Source organism: Meriones unguiculatus, chromosome 3 (genome assembly GCF_030254825.1).
Source record: "Meriones unguiculatus strain TT.TT164.6M chromosome 3, Bangor_MerUng_6.1, whole genome shotgun sequence".
Lineage (NCBI taxonomy): Eukaryota > Metazoa > Chordata > Mammalia > Rodentia > Muridae > Meriones > Meriones unguiculatus.
Window position 1 is genome coordinate 17,272,863 of NC_083351.1, and position 26,392 is coordinate 17,299,254.

The 26,392-nt window shown below is 55.0% G+C and overlaps 1 protein-coding gene across 2 annotated transcripts in view; it reads left to right on the forward strand.

The window, feature by feature from the left end:
* Man1c1 (mannosidase alpha class 1C member 1) overlaps positions 1-26,392 on the forward strand; it is a 128,718-nt gene that overhangs the window by 90,412 nt on the left and 11,914 nt on the right. For both annotated transcript variants that reach the window (XM_060379323.1, XM_021643213.2), the window contains exons 3-8: positions 8,309-8,424; positions 10,342-10,422; positions 16,736-16,830; positions 21,550-21,667; positions 24,107-24,200; positions 25,985-26,100. In XM_060379323.1, the coding sequence (XP_060235306.1) occupies positions 8,309-8,424; positions 10,342-10,422; positions 16,736-16,830; positions 21,550-21,667; positions 24,107-24,200; positions 25,985-26,100 (620 nt within the window). The remainder of the gene's footprint in view (positions 1-8,308; positions 8,425-10,341; positions 10,423-16,735; positions 16,831-21,549; positions 21,668-24,106; positions 24,201-25,984; positions 26,101-26,392) is intronic.

Below are 26,392 nucleotides of genomic sequence, written 5' to 3' on the forward strand. Positions count from 1 at the left end.
ACTCCTGTGCCAGGCCCCAGCACCCTGAGAACAGAGTTGGGCTGAAAGGATGAATCTTGAGCAAGCGGCTTAATCCGCTAAGCCCTGATCCTCCTCTCCAAAGGGATAACATCATGAGAGCTGTCACGAGGCTTAAGAGAGACGCGTGTGACGCTGCAGTGCCTGGCCGTGAGACCCGGGACGTCTCGTGTTGCTCGGCTCATAGTGAGCCTTCTGGATCCTGGGAATAGTTCCTTGATGCTTTTCCTCCCAGAATCTCCAAGTGAGCACTGGGGGAAGGGGGGTGCCAGTTCTGCTGAGGTCTTGCTGGTCATGGGCATTTATCAGGTTTCCCACTCCACGGCATTCCCTTTCTGGGATCTGAGGGCATCACAGAACTGGCCTTTCCCGCCGCCATCCTGTAGCGGGAGGCAGAAGAGCAACAGGGAGGGAGGAGGCCACGCTCACCCAGGACCCGTGCCTGAGATAGCTGAGGCGCTCCCGTGGTAACAGCAGCCCTTGTGAACAGAAGAGGGGACCTCCTCATCTCCTGGGTCCCACCCGCAACACCGTCGCCTTGGAATTTATGTTCCTAGGATGTGGGAGACGCCTTGGAACCCAAGCAAAAGACATCCCAGGCTCAGAGACCTGTGCTAGCAGATCCCCTCAGAGGACCCGGGGCACTGCTGGCCATTTGTGGTCAGGGTGGAGCATCACTCGCAGGGCGGGTAGCAGGGGCGCCGGGGTGGGGGGGAGCATGGCCTGGACTGCTCAGTGAGTCAGGGGGTTGACCCTGGAGAACAGGAGCGGAGCTTTTAGATAGGCCAGTGGCGTGGGCAAGGCAGACCCGGCACGTCTCCTGTTGCTCAGCTCACAGTGAGCATTCTGGATTCCGGGAATAGTTCCTAATAATGCTTTTCCTCCCAGAATCTCCAAGCAGCTTTTGCCTGGAAACAGCCTCTAAGTGCGAGTTGAGTGACCAGGGAAACAGCCTCATAAACATTCCAGGAAAAAAAAAAAAAAAAAAAAAAACTAAACCATATAGGAATGGAAAGGCACGCACTGTAATCCCAGCACGCAGGAAGCCAAGGCAGGAGGCCCGTGCCCTTGAGGCCAGCCTGGGCTAACCTAAGGAAGGAAACAGAAAGTTTCTGTGCAGCTCGGAGATCTACCCTACAGGACAGAGGTTTTCAGTGGTATACAGTATGCTCAGTGGTGCGCTGCGGGCGGGGGTGGAGGGTGGGGCCGGTGCCACGTTAAGGAATCTTCCCAGGAACTCACGGGGTAGAACTGCCCAGGTTCCTTGGCTGCTTCAGAGCTTAATGCTCAGAGCGGTTATCTGTGAGGCTCTCAGATGAGACAGGAGATTAGTCAGCCCTCCTCGGAAGGCACATTCACGTGTCTGGAATCTATGCTGGTTGTTGACCAGCTGTCTGATGGGACTGTCAGTTGGGATAAACGTGCATGGCCTCCTGGTGGCTATCCTGGGCTCTCCCACAACATGGCAGCTGTCCCTCACTGAGGCAGGAGGGAGAAGGGCACCCTGGAAACTAGCGTATCTTCCCACGCTTCCTTCTGTTGGTCCAGGCCGTTGCCTGTCCTGCCCAGGTGCTGGGGTAGCGCCGTGGAAGGAGTGTCACTATCCCAAGAAGCCTCGTTCCGTGGGTGGGCTGTGCCTTTAACCCGGTCTGTTAAGTCCAGCCACCCTGCCCTCTGTGGCAGCTGAGAAAGACCCGCATGCTGTTTCACTGCAGATCAAGAGAAGTCTCTGTGGATTGTATCATTAAATTAAACGCAGCCATTAGTGTGTGGCTCTGGGGAGACGCAGTAATGGGCTATGCCTTGGGTCATTTTTTTTTCCCCTTCTAAATGTTCTTCCCGGAGCTGAAGTTGCCCGGCCTGACCCATTTCTCTCTGTTAATATAACATCACATAAAAAAACATCATTATTATATGGCACGGCTGGTGGAGACACAGATCAGGCAAGTGGCTCTGTGGAGGCAGCCCTAGGAGGAGGTTGGGGCCCGAGGTTCTCCTCCTGCCTTCTCTCAAGAGAAAGCTCTGGGCAAGGTGATGTGATACCTGCAGGGGCCAGAGAATGACCTTGAGTGTGGATCCTCTGCAGCTGTCGTCCATCTTGGTTTTTGACATGGTTTGTCAGTGGCCTGGAGGTCATTGATTGGACTTGACTGACTGACCCTCCAGTGAGCCCCAGGAACCCTCCTGTCCTCCTCTCTCTGTTATTCTACAGGAATGGCAGGGGGTTTTGTTTTGTTTTGTTTTGTTTTTTTGTTCTGTTAGGGGTTTTTTGTTTGTTTGTTGTTTGTTTGTTTGTTTTGGTTGGTTTTTTTTTTCTTTTGTTTTATTTTAGACAAAGTCTCACTATGTAGCTCTGGTTGCCCTGGAACTCACTGTGTAGACCAGGCTAGCCTTGAACTCACAGAGAATTGCCTGTGTCCAGGACTTAAGCTGGCACTAGTGTTGGGACCAAAGCTGTGTGCCACCACGCCCAGCAAGAATAAAGGCGAGCCCTAACCCTAACTCTCCCCGGCACGGAGATTGTAAAAGCATACTACCCCTGGCTTTTTTTTATTATTTCAGTGAGGAGAGAGTGAGTGAGTGAGTGAGTGTGTATATAGAGGATAACTTGCAAGAGTCAGTTCTCTCTTCAACCAGGTGGGCGCTGAAGAGCAAACGCAGGTCATCAGGCTTGAGGGCAAGTGCCTTTCCTCACAGAGCTGTCTGCTTTTTTCTTGAGTTCCAAGGATATAACTTGGGTCCTTGTGTACTAAACTCTCTACAGACTGAGCCACCCCCAGCCCCCGATTTGCCTTATATAGGTGCCCTGAGCCTTGTCGAGGACAGATGGAACAGGGAAGAAGGATGGACAGGGGAGGAAGCCTAGGGCAGGTGGGGAGCGCCTTTGTTATGCTGCACAACAGGGCTGCCCAGGAGACGGTGGGGCAGGGGTGGATAGGTGAGGGGCCACCATTCTTGGAGAAGGGAGCAAAGGGACTGAGGGTCATTTGGAAGGAGGGGCAGGACAAAGTGTTAACAGGAGACGCCAGTGGCCATAATCTCCAGTAGGATCAGGGACAAGGTCCTGGCAGAAAATTTAAATCTGGGTGTCCCCAACGTGTGTACAGGCCCATACCAAATATCTGACAACCCAGGAGGTGGAGCTGGGTGGCAATGAGGAGCCAGCGAAGGGGACTAGGAATCCACCTCCATAGGCAAATGGGAGAGGCAAGAGGGGAAGTCTCACCCCTGAGTCCAGGCCCAGGAAAGAGCCATCAGGAGGCCAGACATAGGCACAAAAATGGCTTCCTGTCTCCTGCCTTCTCTCTGTCACCACCACGCAGACCAGGGTTCTAACTATTGTGGAGGGACAGGCCTGGGTGATTCCTTCAGAACCAACAGAACCTGGGCCAGAGGTACCAAAGAAGGCTTCTCAGAGATCACAACAGAAGGCACGATTTCATGCACTCAAGACGAACGGGAGTCAGAGCAATGCCGAGGGCTGTCGAGGTGGGGCCGAAGGGGGGTGGGAACAAAAGTTGACAGAGGTGTACGAGGAGACCACCAGGATGGGCAGTGGCCCTTTGAGTAGAACTCTGGCCTTTGGGGCTGCCTGGAAACAAAACAGCAAGGCTCAGCGGAAAAGGGACAGAGGGACTTTTGACCTCTGAGCACTCGTCAGATGTTCAGAGGAAAAGATAAAGCTGTATAATGCGGGAGTGGGGGAGGGGGCGAGAGGGTGCTGTGGGCGTGTTCTGAGTGGGAACGGTTCACGAGTAGGATCAGGAAAGGCTGTGCGAGAAGCAGGCCCCAAGCAACATCCAAGCTACTACCCTGCCACCATGCCCAGAGAATTGTGCCAAGCTGTGGAGGCCAGGGAGAGCGTGCCCTGTTGTACGGGGTCTGGGGAGCCACGTCGGGTTCCCAGATTCAGGCAGAGACACCACTGGGTCTGGTTTTAGGAAAACGACTCATCTGAAAATGGAAGCAGTGCTGGAGTATGGTGCACAGAGGTCAGGGGTCATGAGAGCCCAAACAGCAGGTACTCAGGACCACCGAAAGCATCGTGGAGGGGCTGCCGGGGGGCAGCCGGGTATGGGGCCAGGTGTCAGTAAGTGTGTTACACACCCATATTGCCGTCTCCCTTCCACCCTCTGCAGCCAGCAGTATCGTGGCGCAGGTCCTACTGTATCCCCCGTGTCAGAGACGGGGAGTGAGGCTCAAAAAACCCCGATGGCTCGTCCCATCCACAAGCTGGTGTGTCACGGAGGCAGAGTCGGGCAGCAGGCCGTGAGAGGTCTCTGGAGGACCAGTGAGATGCCGGCATCCCCTCCCTCCCACGGGGAAGGACCGAGAGAGTCACTCATTCTTTGAACCCCTTGCCCTTCATCCACAGATGACTTTGCTACTCAGAGCAGGTGTGCTGCCTGCTCCCGCTGGGGCCTGAGCCACTTCTCCCGTTTCCTGGGCCTTTGTTCTTTCTCACGCGTCACTGTCTCCTGCTCTGGTGAGGGTACCCTGTGTGAAAAGTCGAGCTCAGAGACAGGGCTGGTAGAGTAGGCGGGGCCAGAGCCCACCATGGCTGCGGCCCCAGGACAGGGGGCTGATGGTCTGAGCCCTGTTGGATCTTTAGGTCATGGCGACTCTTTACTGGCAACTCTGCTCCTCGAGGAAGCCGTCCCAGGTGGCACATAGGGTTGGACTGGGGATAGGGCCTTCTCTTGTCATCCAGCCTTGGGGTCCAGAGTAACCCTGAAGCTGAAGTGAAGGTTCTCGGTAAGTGCCTTGCTGGACTCCAGCCCAGCCAGGTGCTGGGAGGAGGCGGGGCAGAGACCAACCAAGCCAAGAAGCCAGAGCCTCAAGCCGGAGCTGGCCCTCACCAACACGCTCAGCCAGCTTCTCAGGTATCTTGCATCCACTGTCTTGGGGTGTCATGGGGACATCTGGACATGAGGAGCCCTAGTTGTTCTCCCTGCTGGGCCCCAAGAGACAGAGGCCATTGAGGTGAACAGGTGACCCAGGGCAGGACTTTGAAATCGGAGACTCTGCTGCGCCTTGGAGATGGACTCAGCTTCCTCCTGGTCCCGCCTCGTAGCCGATTGCCAGATCCGGAAGCATGTGCAGGTCCCTTTGCTCGGAGCCGAGAGGCCACGTTGGTGGTAGAAGCTCATCTCCCCCGGGCTGGGTTAGTCCTTGACGGGGCTTCATGTGTGAGGTGAAAGGGTGACCCAGCAGGACCTCAGAGTCCCTCTGGGCCCTTAAAACACCAGTGAGGGACATATTAAACAGGGTCCCAGGTCACCAGGCCCCGCAGAATGGGGCCTGAGCTCAACCCACAACCCAATGAGCATAGGCAAAAAGTCCTTGCTGGAACCTTGCTCACCCTACAGCTAGGAAAGGAATGCCTGTCTGGCCTTGTGGTCGTGGGAGGGGCTGGCACTCCCCAAGTCCACTTCAGGCCCAGACACATGGCCATCCCCTATCTCTGTGGCCAGCCCTCTCTTCGGGTGACATGCCCTTCACTTCTGGCCCCGTCTTTGCCTCACTTCTCCCCCCTCCTCTCCCTCTCTAGTTCTTTTTTAGGCTGTGCGCCGTATCACACCATTCCTGTGCATTATTCGGCTCAGGGCTCTCCACGTGGGCTGTCGACACAGTGAGCAGTTAGGGGCACACAGCCCCGAATGTGGCGGCACTGACGTCAGGCCAGACGCAGTGGACTCTGTTGAGGGCCCTGAGCCTCTGCAAGGGCACAGTGGGGCCACTGTGGGCACAGCCACTGTCCCGAGGGTCACGAGTTCTCTGCACCCCTGGGTTTCACACGAGTGAATTCAGCCAGCCGCAGATGGAAAATACTTTGGGGGTGGGGGAGTGTATCCTGATCCTGTCTCTAGCCACAAATACAGGGTGGCAGGGACGTACCTGACGCTGAGTTTTGTAACTCAGCTGAAACGAAATAGAGTACACAGGAGGATCGCCCAGAGCTTGTCATAGACAGGGCTTGAACATGTGCAAATCAGCATATCCAAGCAGAGTAGGCCTCAGCCTCCCTAGAGGAACTTATGGGTGAAAGTGCTTTAGACCCTAAGAGACATTGCTGCTGGTTGTGACTCTAGCTGTAAGCTATTGATGACAGCTAGCCACCACCTCCTCCTCCTCCTCCTCCTCCTCCTCCTCCTCCTCCTCCTCCTCCTCCTCCAAGCTCTCCAGAGGGTGCCAAGCTTTCCCTTTCCTCTCTCTTCCTCATCTTCTCCATCCTCGGCTCTGACGGTGCTCAACCAGCTGAGGTTTCCCTCAATCCTCTCCTGCCTCCCTCACAGTGAGGACGGTTGCGGATAAGTTATCTCAGGATTTACTCCCCGGACCAGCATCAGGGTGGCTGGCGCAAGCAAGTAGCTCTTCATGAAGTCTCTGCCCTAGAATAAGAGGGAACATGAGGACTTTGGGGTCACGAATTTGTTTGGCTTCTTTGTCTAAACTGTTTTCCTCTTTAATGGAAATAAATCCCTAGTGATAAAAATAACCCAGGAGAAGTAAACAGCACTTTTACCCAGCACCCAGAGATAAGCCCTAAACCCCTCAGCCTCCAGCCTGGAGCCTAGAGGCTCTTGGCTTTGTAATAAAGAGCTTCTGCCGTGCTGCTTTTGGAAAGCTGTTTAGTTTTGTGGCCTTTGTATGGGAGGGAGGGTACCTGTGCGCATGTATGTAGAGCCCAGAGGAGAGCCTCTGCTGTTGCTCAAAAGCGCTGTCTTCCTTGACTTTGTGACACGGGGTTTTACAAACCTGGGGTTCACCAAGCAGGTCAAGCTAGCCAGCCACTGGGCTCCAGGAAGCGGCCTGCCTCTGATTTCCTAGCGCTGAGATTGCGGGCATAGCCACCAGTTCACTAAGCCAGCCATCTCCGCCAGCTCTTCTGCTTTTGCTCTTTAATCGCTTTTCTTATTGTCTGAGAAGTTCATTCCTTTCCCTCCCCTCCAGTTCCTCCCCTGTCTTAGAGCATTTCCACCTACTTCTCCCGAATGATCCCTAAGCCTTGGGTGAGGGGTATATATGTCTCATTTAGAGCTGAAATATTCCATAATCTTTTATTCTCCGAAAAAAAAAAAAAAACCTCTCTGATGAGGCTTGAGAGATGTGCTAATCTATGGATACAAAGATATGTATTTAGTTGACTATGTCCATTTAACAAAGAAATAGTTACAGCAGTAGGTTTTTGGCCCGGTGAATAGTACCAGGCACAAGTTCAGTCTTGTGGTGCAAGATTCAGATCCAGTCAGAAGGCGGTTGGTTACTGCCATAATGTCGGTGCCACTGTTGCGCCAGGTGTCGCCAGGGCAATTGTTACTGTAGTCACAGTGTTCAGGGATGGGTAATACCGGCAATTACATCTCTCCTCTGATAAAAGCAGGCGTAGTACCTTCAAGCGCCATGAAAGCTAGCCAGTAGCGTGGAAGCTTCCAAGTCAGTACCAGCTTGATTTCACCGTGTTCTATGATTCAAGCCCGTGATGTCTTTAACAATAGGCTCTTACCATCAATTCTAGAGGGCAGCCAATAGCAACAGCCTGTGATGGGGGCGGGAAGCGTCTATGGGATTCTACTGACTAACAACTTGAAAAGAGGTAACCCACACCTGCCTTTTTATTCGATAGGCAATATCTGGCCTTAGAACTCATTGTGTAGCCCAGGCTAGCTTTGGAACTCACCATGTATCCCAGATTGGCCTTGAGCTCCTGCTTCTGCCTCCTAAGTGCTTTAAGGCATGCCCCACATAGCCTGGTTTGTTTGTTTGGTTGGTTCGTTGGTTGGTTTTGTTTTGTTTGTTTTAACTTAAGAGGTCCGGGGATTGTCTCCCAAGCACATAAAGGCTTACCTGCGTGGGTGGATGTCCCCATGCTTTCTTTTAGCCTGTGCTGCAGGATCTGGAAGGTTTGGGTGTCTTCCCCGGGTTCACAGTCCTGCAGTGTCCGCCTGTCTCCCTGAACAAGCATGTGTGAGCACCTCTGTTTTTCACAGAATAAAGCAGCACGAAGGATGAGTGAGCCCCAAGACTGGCTGCATTGGTAGCTGTGTGCACACATTGGGGGCACACATTGGTCAGTGTGGTGTCACCTGAACTGAGTGGCTTGGTCGGGGAAAGGGTCAGTACAGCCTCCATCTCCGCTCCCACAAAGAGGCTGGAGGATGGGTCCATCTTGCCCTCACTGGTGGTACTGGGTTCACCCTAGCCGGTACCTCGAGGGTAACTTGCCCAGCCAATAATGGAAAGAACAAAAATGGCCTCGGGTCACGCTTGCCATTCTCTGTGCCTGTAGGTGGCCTCAGTGGGGCAACTATCATCGATTCTCTTGACACCCTCTACCTCATGGAGCTGAAGGAGGAGTTCCAGGAGGCCAAGGCCTGGGTCCAGGACAGCTTCCACCTGAACGTGGTGAGTCAGAGGCCATGGGGAGAGAAGGGCCAGCCTCCTGCCCCACAGACAGCGGGCTTCTTCTCGCCTGGGACAGTGTAACAGAGCAGCGTCGAGCCAGCGCTGCAGTCTATGCCCTGCTGCGTCTCCTCACTGGACACCAGGCCCGAAGGGGGCATGTCTCCAGGATGGCGTCCTCTCGTACAAGGGGAGACAGCCAGGGCCACCCCTCCCCTCCCTACACTGCTCATCTTGGGGTGATGCTCAGCAAGTGGTAGGAGGGGAAGTGGCTTTGTTGGGGGCCTGAGAGCTGGACTGGATGGAGCTGGGGAAGGCTTTCCACCTCTTCCAACATTAGTCTCCTCAAAATGAGACAGGAAATGATGATCCTGGCAGAGGGCTGGTGGAGAGTGTTTTATGGCCCCATAAAGTCAACACAAATGCGAAGTGGCCTCCTCATCACCGTTATAATTACTAGAATCATCTTGAGGCCTCTGCAACTTCTGGTGTCCACGAAACCAGGAGAGTGTAGAGCCCTTTGGTCCTTTTCTGTTTGGAGAGAGGCAGCAGGCCCCAGCTCCTCCAGGCAGAAGAGGGCCTGCTCAGGGGACTGGGCAGCTGCGGGCGCTCAGGTAGGCCAGGGCAGGCTACAGTGTCTTCGGAAGAAAGAAAGGTGGGTCACCTGTTTGAGCCTTTAGATTTTTTTATTTTATTTATTTACTCTTGGTTTTTCGAGACAGGGTTTCTCTGTGTAGCCTTGGCTGTCCTGGACTTGCTTTGCAGACCAGGCTGGCCTGGAATTCACAGAGATCTGCCTGCCTCTGCCTCCCTGAGTGCTGGGATTACAGGCATGCGCCACCGTACCAGCTGGGTCTTAGCTTTTTGTCTAGAGAATGGGGTGATGTCATGGAACGCTATGAGGCTGAAAGGAAGTGAGGATTGCACACTTTTTGCTAGTGGAAAAAAATCCTTCCAGATTAACACATAACAGTGGCTGCTGTCAATAACAAAAGCTTGAGTGCAGTTCTGGAATCACAGCTACTCTGGAGGCTGAGGTAGCCAGGGCACACGTTAAAGGCGAGCCTGGACAACGTAGTGTGACCCTGTCTTAAAATTAAAAAAAAAAAAAGGTAATAAATAAAAGAAGGCTGGGGTGTAACTCCATTAACCCCCCAGCATTACAAATAAAAATGTAAAATACGATGCAGAAAGCTGCTGAGGGGAGCCCCTGGGGCAAGGAGGTGACAATAGGGACCTGTGTGAACCCCCACCCTCACAGGGGCACCTGTGAGAAGGCCTGCCGGGAGATAGGAAGCCCAGGGGGAAGGGAGAGATCTGTCTCTAGTCACAGGCCATCCCTGTACATGGCTAAGGTGGGGATTTAGCCAGACCCGGTGCTTGGCGTGATGACTCCACACCTTCTTGGTGTGGAGTCAGGGAGAAGGGCAGTGTGAGTGGGCCCAGGGACTGACGGCTCTTACCTGGGCATCTGCCCCCAGCCTCCTGCTCAGCCCTGCCCTGCTCCGTCGCCCCAGGGAAGTGCCTCTCCCATTCCTGCTAAACCAGGGAAAGCTTCTCGGGCAGGGGCGGGGGTGGCAGGCTGGAGAGAAGGCTTAGGCTCTCCTTGGGCTAAGCTTCCCCTGCAGCTCAGCACAGGTCCCGGAGCTCCTTGGAGCACATCCAGGCGTCACTGCTCCAATGGCCTCCGGCAAGGCTGGGGAAAGGAGCCAAAGCCGTGTTTATTCGGAACACTTAAATGCACAGTAGCAGCTGCCAGGCAGGTGCTGGCCCCTCTCGACCTCCGCTATGAAAGCCGAGCTGTGGCCTGGCCTGCCGGGGTCCCCAGAGCAGGCACAGGTGTGTGCTGAGGGGAGCAGCGTGGCCCGTGCCCAGGGCCTGGCTGGCTCTGAGAGCTCACGTGTCCCTGCCTTCTTGCAGAGTGGAGAAGCATCGCTGTTTGAAGTAAACATCCGGTATATTGGAGGACTGCTCTCGGCCTTCTACCTGACGGGAGAAGAGGTAAGTTGGTCCTCGGAGGCCCGAGGGCCGCCCGGGCTGGAAGAGTTTTAGAAAACTGTCGTCCTGCCTCTTCTTTCCCAGTGGCTTCTTGGGGGCAGGGAGTCTGCCAGAGAACAACCAGGAGTCCCGTGAGGATTCCACATTGCTCAGATCTGTGGCCTAGGTGGAGCCCACTTGGCTGCCAGAGCGGCTGGTGAATTCTGTGGCGATTGAACCAAGTCTATGCAGAACAACCTGCACACACGCCCGGCACGAGCAAGCTGCCATTCATAGATGTCCGTTCTCAGGACCCACAAAGCCAAGCCTGCCACCTTACTACCCTATTGTTTTTTTGTTGGTTTTTTTGTTTTGTTTTGTTTTGTTTTGTTTTTTTGAGAGCCTGTTTTGCCTGCGTGTATGTATATGTACCATACCAGTGTCTGGTGCCCACAGAAGCCAGAAGAAGGCATGGATCCCCCGAAATTGTAGTTACGGCTGGCTGCGGGCCTCCATGTGTTGGGAATTGAACCGGGTGCTCTGGAAGAGCAGCCAGTGCTCTCCAACACTGAGCCATAGAGCCTGTAGGTTTTCATGTACTTCACAGCCAACCCTTTCCCTCCCTCCCATCCTGGGCAGAACTATAGCCAGATACTGGCCTGCACCCATTCTCAAGGAAGCAGTGGACAATGGCGCCTCCCTACTGGCCATAGCCTGTAACTGCAAGGCTTTGAAGGCCGGAAAGAGCCAGGGGTCACTTGTAGGTGGCCTTAAACAAGCCTCCTCTTCCAGACATTGGATGGACATGATACCTCTTTGGCCCAGGGCTGTCACCGCCAAAGGTCGCCTCCTCTCTGCCAGAGAGTTCTGAATTGTCCTTTGATTGGGAGAAACTGGAGCCTTCCTTCTCCCCTCGTGAGCTCTTGTCATAGCACAGCCTGAGTATTGGGTGGCCAGGTTGGCAGCATCCCCAGACCGCAGGTCATCCATCAGTCAGGCCATTCCTGGGAGCCAGAGGTCTGCTCTGCCCAGCCCTGCCACCACGTGGAGCCCAGAGCCAGGCAGGTAAAGCGGGGAAGCTACAGAGAAACCCTGCCTCTCTCCATCACTGTGGTCCAAGGATGTCTTCCTCCCTCAGCTGTCATAGCTAAAGTCGAGGGCTTAGAGGCAACAGGCCGCCTCTATCTCTCAAGTTGCTTCGGGCCACTCTCCATCAAACATAATCTCCTCAGCAGAGATTACTGCCTGTACCAATTTGTCCAAAAAAAAAAAAAAAAAAAAATGTTGGTGGGAGCCCTTGGCTTCAAGCCACCCAGAGCTTGAATATTATTACTTGACAACCCCAGGACATGAAAATGGCAGAGCGAGCAGGAAAAAGAAGACAGAATCATTCATGTGCTTCAGAGGCCCTGCCCAACCTTGCCTGGCTGGTGAGGTTGAAGGGATGGGGGAGAGAAGAGGGAGGGAAGGGGCTTGAGGACTGGCCACTCAGGAAGGAGCTAGTGGCTCCTGGGTGGCGGCCACCCAGCCCTCCTTTAACCCTCCTCTGAAGAGTCTGTGGTTCTGAGCCCTCAACGACCTGAGCAATGCTCACTTCAACTTCAGGATGTGCACCTAGCAGGGGGCTGTGGACCAGGGCATCTAAACTTGAGAAAGAGTTCACGGCCCAGCAGTGGCGTATGCCTTTAATCCCAGCACTCTGCGAGGCAGAGGCAGGAGGATCTCTGAGTTTGAGGCCAGCCTGGTCTACAGAGTGAGTCCAGGACAGCCCAGGCTACACAGAAAAACCCTGTCTCAAAAAGAAAAAAGAAAAAAAAAAGAAAACTAAGAAGAAAAAGAAGAAATGGAGGAGGAGGAGAGGCCCCAGTGACCAGCGCTGAGTCTGTCTCTCAGGGCCTGCCCAGAGCTGCAGTACATTCCACCCCCCTGCTGTCCCAGGCTTGTTACCTTCTAACCCCCAGGGTGTGAATTCTGTGCGCGGCCCAGTGGGAGCCGCAAACACCACATGAGTGCAGGGATTGCATCGCTCACTTGGGGGTGAGGAGACAGACTTACAACCTCGAGTCACTGAGGGATATGCTAGTCCTCCCTCCAGCCCTTGACCTGCCCAGCCCCGTCTCCGTTGTCACTGCTCGCTACTAGGGCTCGGTCACACTAAGCTCACACGTGCCCAGTGGGGGCCTCAAGGCAGGGTTTCTCTGTGTAGCCTCGGCTGTCCTAGGCTCTCTTTGTAGACAGGCTGACCTCCAACTCGCAGAGATCTGCCTGCCTCTACCTCCCTGAGTGCTGGGAAGCCCGGCTGGCTTCCAGTTTCTTGAGTCCCCACGTATGCATGTGTCACATCTGCTGGCTGCCAGTTTCTTCGCTTCAGAGGAAGTGGCAGGAGAGGATTCTACTGGTTGGTCTCTTGCTGACACTCGTCTCCCACCAAGGTGGCCGGCATCTGGCTAGAGAGATGGCTCTGTGGTTAAGAGCACTAGATGGACTTGCAGAGGTCCTGTGTTCAGTTCCCAGCACCCACGTGGCCGCTCACAAGCCCCTATAACGCCATCTTAGGGGATCTGATGCCCTTTTCTGGCTCTCTTGAGCCTGACGTGTATATGATGCACAGACAAACCTGCCAGCTAAACACCTTTACACCTAAAATAAGAAAATACTTTTTTAAAGATGACAGAGCTTAATCATGGTTCAGAAGCACATTCACCTATGATGTGATTTCTACAAGAACTCCGTGAAGCTGCCAGGCACACCCCGTCATTCTACTGCGCAGATGGGGAAACTGAGGCTCAGAGACAGTGCAGGGCTCAAAAAAGGTCACACGGCGGCACTGTGTGCTGGGTCCTGGGCTCCGTGTGTTTTCTGTCCTATGGGATGAAGTTCACACCTGTCCCGTCCCTGGTCAGGACCTGAGGCCCCAGCCCTATGTGGAGAGACACTCAGGTGTCCTAGTGAAAGCCACAGAGCGCTGTAGCCCTGAGCAAGTCACTCCAAAGCTCCGATGTCTCAGCCTTAGTGAGGGCCTTCTTCCAGGGCTGTTGCGGAGACCGAAGCTCTGCAGACACGGCCCCCCTCCCCTGCTCCCCTCCAAGATGGCTGAGAGGACCCGTGTCCTTCGTTCGCCAGCAGTTTCACTCTGGAATACATATTCCTGCTGAGTCCTTCCTCAGGACCTTCGGGACCTTCAGTGACAGCTGGCAGCAAGGTCTCCTAAGGACCATGTGCAGGAGGGACCTGGTCCCCTGGCAGAGAGGAGAAGGGTCTACCGACTAGCTCTGCCTCCTCAGAGTCTCTGGCATCCAGGCAGCTGCCTGGGCCGCACGTTTGGGTGGGTTCCATTCGCCGCCAGCAGCCCCCTGGCGGGGAGGGATCCAAAGCCTGCACAAGATCAAGGTCTCACAAGCCCTTTCTGTCACTCAGCCAGTGGTTCCAGCCGGGCTGAGCACTGCAGCAAACCCACAAGGTGGACCCTGCAGCTCCAGGCAACAGGTGCCTTTGGGTTCTAGACCAGCTCCCCAGGGTCTGCTTCCAGAGCTCCCTGACAGGCCCTGGACAGGGTCCTCCTGTCTGGCCATGTAGCCAGCCCTGCCACTCTCTTCCCCCTTCCCTGGCAAGGCCATGCACCCTCAGAAGCCTCAAACCCATTCACCAGCTCAGAGCTGGAAAACCCCTAACAGCTGCCTATGGTATAGGGATGAGACCCAGGGCCCTGGGGACTTGGTCCATGAGCTCCATCCCCAGCCCCTCCCTCATTCAGCAGGTTTTTGTTGCTTGTTCAGAAGGTCAGGAAGCTGAGTCAGCAGAGCTACAGACCGGGGGACTTGCCTCTCGGCTCTTAAGTAGCATTTACAATCCTCTCTAGGTATCCATGGTGACTGGGCCCAGGACCCCTCTGAATCTCAACTTCCAGAAATGCTCAAGCCCTTACCTGAAATAGAGTGCTGTTTGCAGAGAGCCCACGTCCATCCTCTCAAAGTCCTTAGGATGCCCGAGAGCAGAGGCCGTGCCCTGCTCCACTCTTTAGGAATAAGAGTCCTGGAGTATGGTCAGTACAGATGTGATTTTTATCCCTCCCTCTAGCGTGTAGCCCACACTGGCCTCAAATTCCTGGCTTGAAATATTTCTATTGCCTCAGGGTCAAGTTTACAGGTAGACCCTGTCACGGCCAGCTTTTTTTTGAAAAGTGTGTCTTCAGTCAATGGTTTGTTGAATATGGAGTTCAACTGTGTTATTGGCCTATCAAGCGGAGTGTGTGTGTGTGTGTGTGTGTGTGTGTGTGTGTGTGTGTGATATGTTTATCATGCATACGTGCATGTCAGTGGGTGCCTGTGCACCTACTGGGAGCCCAGAGCAGGATGTCTCTTACTTTCAGTCTAGGCTGCACAGCTGGGGAACAACACCCATCTCTGCCCTGCCCAGTTGCTGGGGTTCCAGGAACCAAAGCCACACCCAGCTTTGTATGTGGGCACCGGGCACCTGAGCGCAGGCCCTCATGCTTGCGGAGTAGGTACCCTTATCACGGAGCCACCTCCCCAGTCCTGTTGTAAAATCGCACAGGCTGAGCACAGTCATGCATGCCCGTAGGCCCAACCCAGGAGGCAAAGGCAGAAGGGTTCTGTGAATGTGGGCATCCAGAAGCAGCCTAATTACGTACAAAGCACAGATGAAGCAAAAGGAGGAAACAGATAACACCTGTGGCTTCACCCCTCGACGAGGACGCCATCAATGCTTTGATGAGTTTTATTTTTTTCATGCATACATATGTAAACAAATTGTAAACTGAGTCACGCCGCTTTGAAATATTTGTCTAGGTCCAAGGGCACATGCTCCCTCTGCTTCTAGTTGTTCTTCCACTACATCCTGTTAGTGGCTGTGTGACATTGCACCGTGTGGAAGCCGGGCCCGAACCGAATCCCTGTCACGTGATTCGCCACAGTCTATTTCGGGCAACACTGGAATAAACAACCGTATCATAAAGTCTTTCACAGCACTCTCAATTATTTATGCCCCGGGATAAATTGGGCTGCTTTGTTCAGGTTTTTACATCACACCTGCGCATTGGTTTCGGGAGGGTGCGAGCACACTCAATGTGTGTCACAGTAGGCGTGTGGAGGTCAGGGGACAACTTCTGAGGGTGCATCCCCTCCTTCCATCACCTGGGTCTCCGGGGATCGAACTCAGGTCGTTAAGTGTGGCAGCAAGCACCCTTTGGCCCTTTCGGAGAAACTGGTGACGAGAAAGGCCGCTGAGTCGGGAGGTCACATGGCCTTCTGAGTTAATCTGGCATTTCAGAGGAGCAGTTTAAAGGAATGGGGACCTCAGGTGGGACCTTGTTATGGCTCCTTAGCTATCACATGGAGGGTTTAAAACAGCCCATTTACCCTTGCCCTCCGTTCCCTGTCATAAAATAGGAGTCATTGCGCAGCCTCAGACTACCAAAGAAAGGCCTTTTTCCTGCCATCTCACGGGGAAGCTGTCACCCAGGAGGCAGAAGTTTCTGGATGACAGTATGGTCTGGGCTCCTAGTCCAGTGCTGAACATGCTCTGTCCTAAGAGACAGCGAGCTTCCCTCTCTTGCAGTATGAGTCAGCAGTCCCTCACGGAACAAAATGCCTGAGGCAATCAGCTTAAAAGAAGAAAACGTTCTGCTGGGCTTCCTGTCTCAGGGGTCTCCTCGCAGACTGAGCTTACTTGGTGGCTGCTTTGGCTCCACAGTGGCCCAGGACATCACGGCAGGAACACGTGATGGAAGATATGCCAGCAAGCAGAGAGCCAGGGAGGGGCAAGGGTCCCAGGATCCCCGTCAGGCTTCCCACCCCCACCCCCACTATCTACTTCTTCCTACATTCCAGCTTTTCAAAGTCCCACCATCTCCCAATGGTAACGAGACTGGGAATCAAATCTTCAACACGTAGACCTTGGGGTTCGCTCCCGGTCCAGGCCGTTCCCAGTCGAGGCTGGAGCTCAGTGAGAGCCGAGGTTACGCTGGTAGCCCACCCTTCTCAGTGGGGTCTTCCCCTGGACTTGGAGGTGACGCTGACTGCTCTCCCCTCCTCTTCCCAAGGTCACCTGATCACAGTGTCAGTCCTCCGTCCCCCTACCACTTTAGGAGCAACGCTGGTGTTTCAGGAACACAGAAATTGATGCGCAGAGAGAAATAGCTAGCCTAAGGCCGCAGAGCCGGTCATGTGGGGGCCTGGCCTCCCATCATGGCTTCTGACTGCAGGGCCGGACATGGTGCCCCCTCTCAGCCCTGTCCCCAGCTTTGACGGCAGCACGTACGTGCTTAGGTGACCACTCGCTCACTTCAGACTCAGTGCCCTCTGACCTTCCTTGGCAGGTGTTCCGAGTCAAGGCCATCAAGCTGGGTGAGAAACTGCTGCCAGCCTTCAACACTCCCACGGGCATTCCCAAGGGTGTCGTCAACTTCAAAAGGTGAGCTGCCCCCTTGTGAACCGGTGGCTTTGTGGGTCCTGAGTGGCGTCCTAAGGGCGAGGCTTGGGGACAGTTGGCAGACAGAAGGGAATCCGAGGAGGTCAGCTCTGTTTGACTTAAATTTTTACAGACGTGGGAGCTGAGGCGTGAGAAGGGATAGTTCCTGTTTTGAGCGTGTGGAGAACTGACCTTCGCTGAGTGCTATCATGGACAGGCTTTGGCTACCAAGTGCAGGTCTCCGGGTTTGGACCACCCAGGCCTGACCTTCTCAGGGTGGGAAGGACATTTGTTCCTCTGCAAATAACCCCCAGCACTGTTGACCCTGCCCCCTCCCTCCTGAAGAAGCTTGTGTGCAGAGTGTTCTCCCTGTGAGCTGGTACCTAAGGAGGATGAGAGGATCTGGACCTCCGTTCTCCCCGGGACAGGAATACTGCTGTATAGGGCCCTGGCTCTGGTCTATGTGAAGGAGATACCTAGGGACAAAGGAGGCACACAGCCATGTCCCCCAAACACCTGCAGTTCTCCGGGCCATATGTGATGTACTTGAGCTGGGAGGTAGGCAGGGGTAGCCCATGCTCCCTGTCCTGCCCGAGCCCCCATCTGGGATACCTCATGAGAGTGCTAGCCAGGTGCCTGGGAGGGGGGTCCACCCAGCTCCTGCTGGGCCCCACCCTCCCGCCATGCCCTGTGGCCTTGGTAGCTTTGCCCTCGGTGCTCCCCAAACCAGGTCCTGGGCTCAGAGGGCTTGGACAGAAGCGACCCACACCTTCACCCTGGATCTGGGCACAGCCCTCAGCGCCCCTCCCTCTGCTGCAGCCCAGCCCCTCCATCTCACCTGTGGACCTCAGCGGAGCCTGGTCCTACACAGGCCCTACAGGCGTGGATATTTTTAGGCTCCCTGCTCGCCCCTGAGAGAAGCTGCATACGCGGACTTCCTGGCACCGCTCCCTCTCATATTCTGGGAAAGAAGCGACTGCTAAAAATGGGAGGGTAGCAAGGACGCAGCAGCCGCGCGCTTCTGAGAACGCTCCTCAGAGATGACCTGGCAGGGGCCTGGACCCTCGGTGCTGCTCCTGTGGTGTTTGTTCCAGCAGGCCTGGTTCCCCGGGCGGCTAGAGGGCTAGGTGAGCAGCCCCACCCCAGCGCTGCCCCTCGAGGAGACGGGTGCTCACCTCTGCAGAGGAGGCATGGTGGGAGAAGCAAGGCCAGCTATGGCCTGCAGATACCTCTGGCTACCTGAGACAGTGATTGTGCCCAATCCAGGGGACCTCTGACTGACTCAGTCCGTTTCTGGTGTACATAAGCACACACACACACACACACACACACACACACTTGCACAAAACACTACTGCTGGTGTCCATGTCACTGATAAGGACTCAGACATTCAAGCTGGCCATTGTTGTGCTGTTCTCAAATCCATACACAGACTCGGGCATCCATACAAACGTACATTTATGTGGGCATTATCCCTCTAATCGTGAGCACACCTACATGATTGCTGGCAGCTTGTTTGTTTGTTTGTTTTTGTTCTGTCTTTGGAGACAGGGCTTTCTCTGTGTAGCCTTCGGCCGTCCTGGAACTTGCTCTGTAGACCAGGCTGGCCTCGAACTCATAAGAGATCCGCTCGCCTCTGCCTTCCAGGGTGCTGGGATTAAAGGCGTGTGCCGCCACTGCCGAGCTTGCTACCAGCTTTTGAGCACACAGTAGGTCATGCACCCTGTGAGCACAGGACAGAGAGCTTTCTTTTCTGACCACCGGGACCTCATTTTGCAGGGAAAGAAAATGAAGCCCAAAGAAGTTCAGTAACATTCACACAGCAACCAAGCAAAGTTAGGATTTGAACTCAGGTCTGGCTGTAACAATTGTCCCACACCCAGGAGGTTTTACTGGGTATGGAGGAGCACTGTGGAGCAGCCCCCTTGCCAGGGGAAAGGAGAGGAGGGTAGGTCTTACTCCTGGTCCTTTGGCTCCACAGAGCTGGTTGGAGGAGCCTCTCCTCTCCAGGATGCTGCTTACAGAGCACACTAGGGGTGCATGGAGACCTGAGGTCAGGATTCGGATCTGGATTCAGCGCTGCCACTAGCTGTGTGACCTTGACAGTGTCTCCCCCTTTCTGAGCCTAAGTGTTCCCACCTATGAAATGAAGATCACAGTATCTGCTAGTAGAGTTGGAGGGAGAAATAAAATAAGACACCAAAGCCACCTGGCTCCTAGTAGAAGCTTATTGTCACTTACATAGGCATAATTATGTACTGATAAAAATGACAGTCACGTGCATAATTGATGCCTCACAATAGCTCTGCAAGGCTGAGCACCTCGGTTTAAGGGAGGAGGAAGCTGAGGCCTGGGGAAGTGGTGAGGCGCTTCCCATCTAGGACCTGGAGGGAGCCAGCAGCCAGGCAGAGAGCAACAAAGCATCCTGTGCTCACCTTCCCTACTGTCTGTGGCTGGTGACTGACCGACAGTGAGTGGCCAGGAGAGGAAGCAGAGACTGTGTGATTGGACAGTAAGGACTAAATCTCACCAGAGGCAGGAGGGCGTGGTGGCGCGCCCCTTTAATCCTAGTGCCCGCCTTGCCTCCTGGGGTTAAAGGGGTGCACCACCACACCTGACCAGTGAGCCAGGTTCTCACTCTCCGTCGGGGACTCTGCTGGCTCTCCCTGGTGGTATCTGGGCAAATGCCTGCCACAGGCTGGTGTCCTAAGCCAAGTAGAGTCCATGGGCTTGGCTTCCCACTGCAGGACGTCTGTCTGAGGAACTGTGTTCAAGGCCAGTCTGGTCTACAAAGTGAGTTCCAGGACAGCCAGGGGTACATAGTGAGACCCTATCTAAAAAAAAATGAAAGACAGAAAGGAAGGGAGGAAGGAAGGAAGGAAGGAACGAGGAAGGGAGGGAGGGAAAGAAAAGGAAGGAAGAAAGAAGGAAAGGAGGGAGGAAGAGAAGAGAGAAAGAAAAGAAAGTAAGAAGAAAACTAACTGTGGACAGGGGCTTTCTTTATTTTTTTCTTTTAAACTTCTAAAGCATTGGGCATTTCCCAGGAAGACCTCTGAGCTCCCCACTGGAGGAGAAGCCTCTCTTAGTCTGGGGGGCACCCCCTTATCACCTCTGGAGAGCATGAGGTCTTAAAGTACGTCGCCCTTACCCCAGAGAATGTGAGGCCAGAAGGCCTGGGTTGGAATCTCACCTCCTGCAGGTCTCTGGTCATTAGCACATCACTTCCTGAATAATCTCAGTTTCCTCCTGAGGTTGCTGGGGTTAGCCATGCCTGTGAGCTTCAGGTACAAGATGAAACCACTCCCTGGAGTGCCCAACCTGACCCAGGGGGCTCCATAGACAGCAACCTGCCCAGCCTGAGTCTAGAAATACACCAGGGGACAGAGACAGGGCAAGGCAGGCGGCAGTCTCTGCGGGGGTGAAAGTCACAATCTCGTCTCAGCTCTCCTGCTTTCCAGGAAAGAGCTGGGCAAGAGCAGAGCTCAGAGTGGTCAGTGAGGCCTCGGGCCTGCACCAGCAGAACTGTGGCCCAGGGCACCTCCCCAGCTCACACTGCCTTCCCTTCCCCAGTCATCCCCAGAGGGACACAATTGCCCAGAAGCTGGTTCTGAGGCAGCAGGAGAGCAGAGGAGACCCAAAAGGCAAACACAGACACCCTACAACATGCCCAGGGGAGGTGGCCACTGTGCCTTTACCTCCCTCCCTCCATCCTACACTAACTCTCCGTAGAATGTCTATCTCCCCCTCCCCCCCCAGAATCCTAAATGTCACCTGGGAAAGTAATGGGGGTATATGTGTATGGCCTCTGAGACAAGGAGAGGAAGCCTCCTTCCTGCCCACAGCTGTCCTTGCTCTTCCCTCCAGTCTCTTAGCTCCCACCAAAGCTTGAGGCTGGGGGTGGGGGGCAGAGGCAGGAGGCAGCAGTACTCATTCTGTTATACAGCGATGGAGACTGGGGCACACAGGGTTCAGGGGCTTGCCTGAGGCTGCCGGCTGACCAGCTCCGGAGCCCGTGGAAGGTGTGCAGAGTGTCCCCTCACAGGAGTGATGCAGGCCTCGGCCTCCCCCGGGGCTGGCTCAGCTCAGCTTGGATTGGGCCCAGCTGCTGCGCTGGCCCGTGACCCTGGAGGGTGGCGTCTGACTCTGGGCCTGAGTCTCTGTAGAAGGGAAAGAATGACACAGGTGCCGGCTCTGTAGCACGGGACCCTGAGGTGGCCATGAGAACCTCCTGCAAGCGCAGGACAGAGAACATGACTGGCATGCTTGTAAGACTTGGCTACGAGGGCCCCACTTCTTCCCCTCCTAACCCCCTAGCTTCCTTAAGTCCGGCTGTCCAGTCTGGGCTATTATAGGACCCTGGGTAGAAGGAAAGGCAAGAGCGTGTGTGTGTTTGAGGACTGTCTCTCTGCTTGGCGCTGCCCTCTTCAAGCCTAACAGTGGTCACTGGGTGTCCTGTGGGGCCTTAGTGGCTCCGGCCCACACCGTCGATGTCACCTGCGAATTTCACTCTAACCGTGTGCTGTGCCTTGAGCCCCAAACATTACAGAGGTTGTTTGGCAGGAACAAAGGCTATGACGTATGCTCGGACCACCTTCAGCAAGCCCCATGCCCTCGCCAGCCTCACACAGTAGGGCCCCGGGGGATTCTCTGAGCTGCGCTGTTCACAGCCACTGCTGGTCGCAGCCAAGGAGCCAGCAGGGTGACAGGCGGATGTCTTTTCAGCGGTAGCTGGGGCTGGGCCACCGCGGGCAGCAGCAGCATCCTGGCTGAGTTTGGATCCCTGCACTTGGAATTCCTGCACCTCACCGAACTCTCGGGGAACCCGGTCTTCGCAGAAAAGGTGAGTTTGTCCCTCACTCTCTCTGAGGGAGGCACCCCAACCCCTCCACCCCCCCAGCAGAGGGCCAGAGGGCAAAAGTCTGCGGTCAGGGTTTGCAGCGTCCCCGTCCACTGCTCTCACAGCAGTTACTGGCGGAAGAACCGACCTCGCCCAACACCAGGTGGCCGGGAGGGGAACAGAAGCCACCAGAGCTCTGCCAGGGAGGTTTGCGCTGGCACATGAGCTGGTGGCACATTCTGTGAGCTGTGAAATCTGGAGACTGCGCCTGGGCGCCAGGCTCCTCGTACTGGCAGGAACAGGCAGTGGTGTGCTCGCGTACCCTTTCCAGGGACATTTAGCTTCTCCTTGTGTGAGATCGGTCTGCCTTTTCCTCCCAGCTGCCTGATGGCTTGTGCTGGCAGCAGGCTGGCAGAGCGGTTCCTCATCCCTGTTCTTGCCTGCCCAGCGCTACGTGGGTGCTGAGAAGCGGCACCCAGGCCTCTGCCCAGTCCTGTACCTAGCCCTGGGATGCTCTCTCCAGAAGGGCTGCAGCCCTGGGCAGTCCCCCAAGGGAAGGTCTGGATTTAGAGCTAATCCTGAATCTAAAGGAAGGCAGAGTAGACACAGGCCCCTTCCAGATCAATCCGAGAACAGCCTTTGGGTTCCCACACTCCCTCTGAGATGGCATCACACCTCTACCTGCTGGTGCTGTCTTGTGTTACCAGCTATTCTTAGAACATATATCACACTCGCATGCGCATGCACATGTGCGCGCGCACCACACACACACACACACACACACACACACACACACACACACACACACAGAGCTGGGAGGGAGCAGCTTCCCATGGTTCACTTGCCCCAGGCCCTGGAGTCTTCACATTCCCGTGAAGCCCAGTGCTCCTTAATACCAGGTTTGAGGGGCTGGAGAGATGGCTCAGAGGTTAAGAGCACTGGCCTCTCTTCCAGAGGACCTGAGTTCAATTCCCAGCAACTACAGGGTGGCACACAACCATCTATAGTGAGATCTGGTGCCCTTTTCTGGCGTGCAGGTGTACATGCAGGCAGAGCACTGTATACATAATAAATAAGTAAATCTTTAAAAACAACACAGGGTTGAGACCACTGTGTCCTTGATGTGGGAATCCACCAGGGCAGAGACACTCAGGACAAGCTTCCTGCTCTTACTCCCACCCTTACCTGCTCTAGGTGTGGTCAGCCTTTCCTTCTGTGACTCAGAGGAGTCTAATCCTAAAGCCATGTTCTCTGACCCTTTGCCCAGCCAAGGCCTCCTCTTCTCCAGCTAGACTCCTCTGGGAAGCCCTGGCCAGCTCAGAAAAGGGCCCCAAGTGTGTGCACTGGCCCTTGCCGTGTGCTGGGCATGTTTTATCTTAAGCCTTGGCAGTCCTGGGGGAGGGTTTTTGTTTTTGTTTTTGTTTTTGTTTTTGTTTTTGTTTTTCTGCCAGCCCCATCCATCTAAGTGAAAGGTAGAGGGTGGACTGAGATCCAGGGAGACTAAGTAACCGGCTCAGGGTGGCCAGCTGGTGCGTGCTGAAGCTGAGACTTGGGCCAGGAGCTTTCAGCCTCTTCCTCCCAGAGCAGCCCAGCACAGCCGGCTGCAGGCCACCCCTCCAGACTCCCTGTCCCTCCGTCACTCTCCGATTGCACATTTTAGCTATTTTCATCCCCCTGGTCATGCCTCCCTCGGAGGCAATTATTAGCAGTCAACAAATTGGCCTGAATTCTTACAGCGCCCTGCAACCAACAGGGACGCTAATCTGGCCAGCTTCCCCAGGGCCCCCACCAGGATGGTGGAGCAGAGGTGAGGCACGAGAATCCTCCCGTCCCTCTCAGGGACCAGGGATGTGTCCAAGGGCTCAGAGCAAACTGGTCAATGCCCCAGCTCTCCACTTCCACAACCCTGGGCTGGGCATGGACCTCCGTCAGTGGCGTCCAGCTGGCAAGCATGAAGCCCCGGGTTTGATCCATGACATTCATAAACAGGGTTGGTCACGCACACCTGTAAACCACCCCCAACCTCTTCCACCCTCCTCCAACCCCTCACTCGGGTCAGCCTGAGCTACATAAGACCCTGTCTTAAAAAAAATCATAATTTAAAAAAAAATTTTTTTAAAGGGAAATTTAGTGCTTACAAAATAGCTACTGCCACTTAGTCTGAAATTCCTCACCTAGGGTGGTCTACGGGGCTGCTGCTAGCAGGTGGCCAGCCTGGGGTAGGTCTGTTCCACACAGAGCAGTCAGCAGAGGGGTGGGGTCAGGCCCTACCTGTTCACCTTTCACCACGCTTTGCGTGTGGGCCCGGACTGCGGTTCTTTCACCGTCTCCCTCCACACCAGAAGGCTTTAGCCCCCTTACCTCTGAGCTATCTGCTCCTCCTCACGGGCGGGGAATCAGCGGTTTCTTCAGGAAAGTGACGGTGCCTGGTGTCCCTCACAGGTCAAGACTATCCGCAAGGTCCTCAGGGAGATTGACAAGCCCTTCGGCCTCTATCCCAACTTCCTCAGCCCAGTGAGCGGAAACTGGGTGCAGCGTGAGTACCGGTGCCACGGGCCCTCATCCCATGGGTTCCCACTCGGCCTTTCTGAGGCCAGGCGGGCACCGGCTCCTGAATTCCCCGGCATGGATCTGCCGGCGATTGTGTGTCTGACCCCTCCCAGCTTTCCTGCACCTCTGCACTCTCTCTGTGATCCCCACTTAGAACTGTCACTCAGAAGTGACAGGAAATGACCCTGTGGCTGCCTCCCTGGACCCTTTGATCTGGCTCTCCACTTCCAGCTTTGATTTAGACAAAAGCTGTAGATGAGCCACACCAAGCGGTGGTTTGGGGTCACCCACTCACCACTATATCTTAAGCTTACTTGAATCTAAAAGGCTTTTTGCCTTTTTTCTGTTTAAAGAATTAGTCTAGGCTGGCCTCGAAGATTCGCCTGCCTCTGCCTCCGGAATTCTGGGATTAAAGGCATGCACCACCACCACCCAGCTGTTTAAAAACTTTTTATTTGAGACAAGGTCTCCAGGTAGCGGAGGCTGGCCTTGAATTCTGGATCCTCCTGCCTCCGTATCCCAAGTGCTGAGGTGACAGGTGTGTGATATCCACTAAGCAACTTTGTTAGCCACCTGTGGGGCCTTGTTCCCAAGTCCACCCACCGAGGATGGCATGTATTGCTGACCAGACCCCTAGGCCATGCTGTGCTCTCGCTGAGAGCCAGGCTCTGGGAGGGGCAGACTGCAGCTCCTCTCTGTCCTAGTCTCTGAGGCTCAGTCATGCGGTCAGTCAACAGAAACCAACAAGAACTGCACCCTCTTGCTCTCTCTCTCTCTCTCTCTCTCTCTCTCTCTCTCTCTGTGTGTGTGTGTGTGTGTGTGTCTGTCTGTCTGTCTGTCTTCCAGCTAAGCTACATCCCTTGTCTGTCCCTCTGAGCCTTGGTTTCTGGTGAAAAAGAAGAGGGTGGGGTGCATTCATTCTGTACAGCCAGGAAGGGGCTTAGGCCTAACACTCAAGGCTGCAGGAGTCCTGCAGAGGTGATCTAGGGCATCCCAAAAGACAGTGACTCAGGCAGGGCTGAGCCAGGCAGCAGAGACTTCAGACAGCATCTTCTGGGGCCTTTCCCTCCCCTCTGAGCCTCGGCCATCGGCCATCAGCAGGCCCAGGAGGCCCAGGAGGCAGGAAACCCCAGCCAAGAATTTGGTCATGATGCCCTCACCACAGGCAACCTCTCCTTAAACAGCACAGAAGAGTAGGATTATCAACCAAAACACACGTCAAAGTGAGGTTCAAATTACAAGTCATGAATGGGAGGCCAGGGCTTAAGATCATGTGCAGCTTGCAGTGGGGCCCAGCAGCCTGCGGTGGTACAGCGAGCCCCAGAAGAGGCCCAGGGAGCGCCTTCCGCCTCTCCCACCCCACAAGGCATGGACTTCTTTCCAGGCAGCCGCTGGGGCATTGGGTGTGGGCAGTCAGTCACGTGTAGGAGATTATTCCGTGAGGATAACAGCTCAGTCTGTGGCCTGCTGGAGAGCCAAGAGGAAGCGGGGCTGTGTCCTCCTGGCTTCCGCCCCAGGTCATCTCAGGTTCTCTAGACTCTGTTGGGCTCTTTTGGCGTGAGTGTGTCTTTCCAGCAGCCACCCCGCTCCCACCTTGCATAAGCCGAGTGCGTTCCCACCGTCCTGTCCCCTGGGATTCTCCGAGGCAGCACGCTCAGGACAGCTGTTTACAGCATTTGCAACCACAGAAATGGCAGATGACCAGATGACGAGGGCTACCTTTGAACTCAGCCAGGGGCAAATGTGCAAATCCTTCTTGTCCTCTTGCAGACCATGTCTCAGTCGGAGGACTAGGGGACAGCTTTTATGAATATTTGATCAAGTCCTGGTTGATGTCTGCCAAAACAGATACAGAGGCGAAAACTATGTACTACGAAGCCTTGGAGGTAAGAGGTTTCCCCGCTGCCCTCCCAGTGGGCGGCCGTCACCCCTCCCCCGCCCCTCCACCGGCCCGAGTGCTGGGAGGGGCCGCAGAATGGGCAGAGGTGACAGGAAAGGCCTCCTCGGACTCTAGAGACATCTCAGATGCCTGGGCTCGGCCGGGTCAGGCCATTTGTCCGGGGGTCTGATAGGAAGTGACAGTTCGATTTAGAAGGCTCAGTTTAAACCCTCCCCCCAACAGTCTCTGGGCTTCTGCTAATGTGCCAAAGCCCAGATGGCAGCCAGGAATCCCCTTGG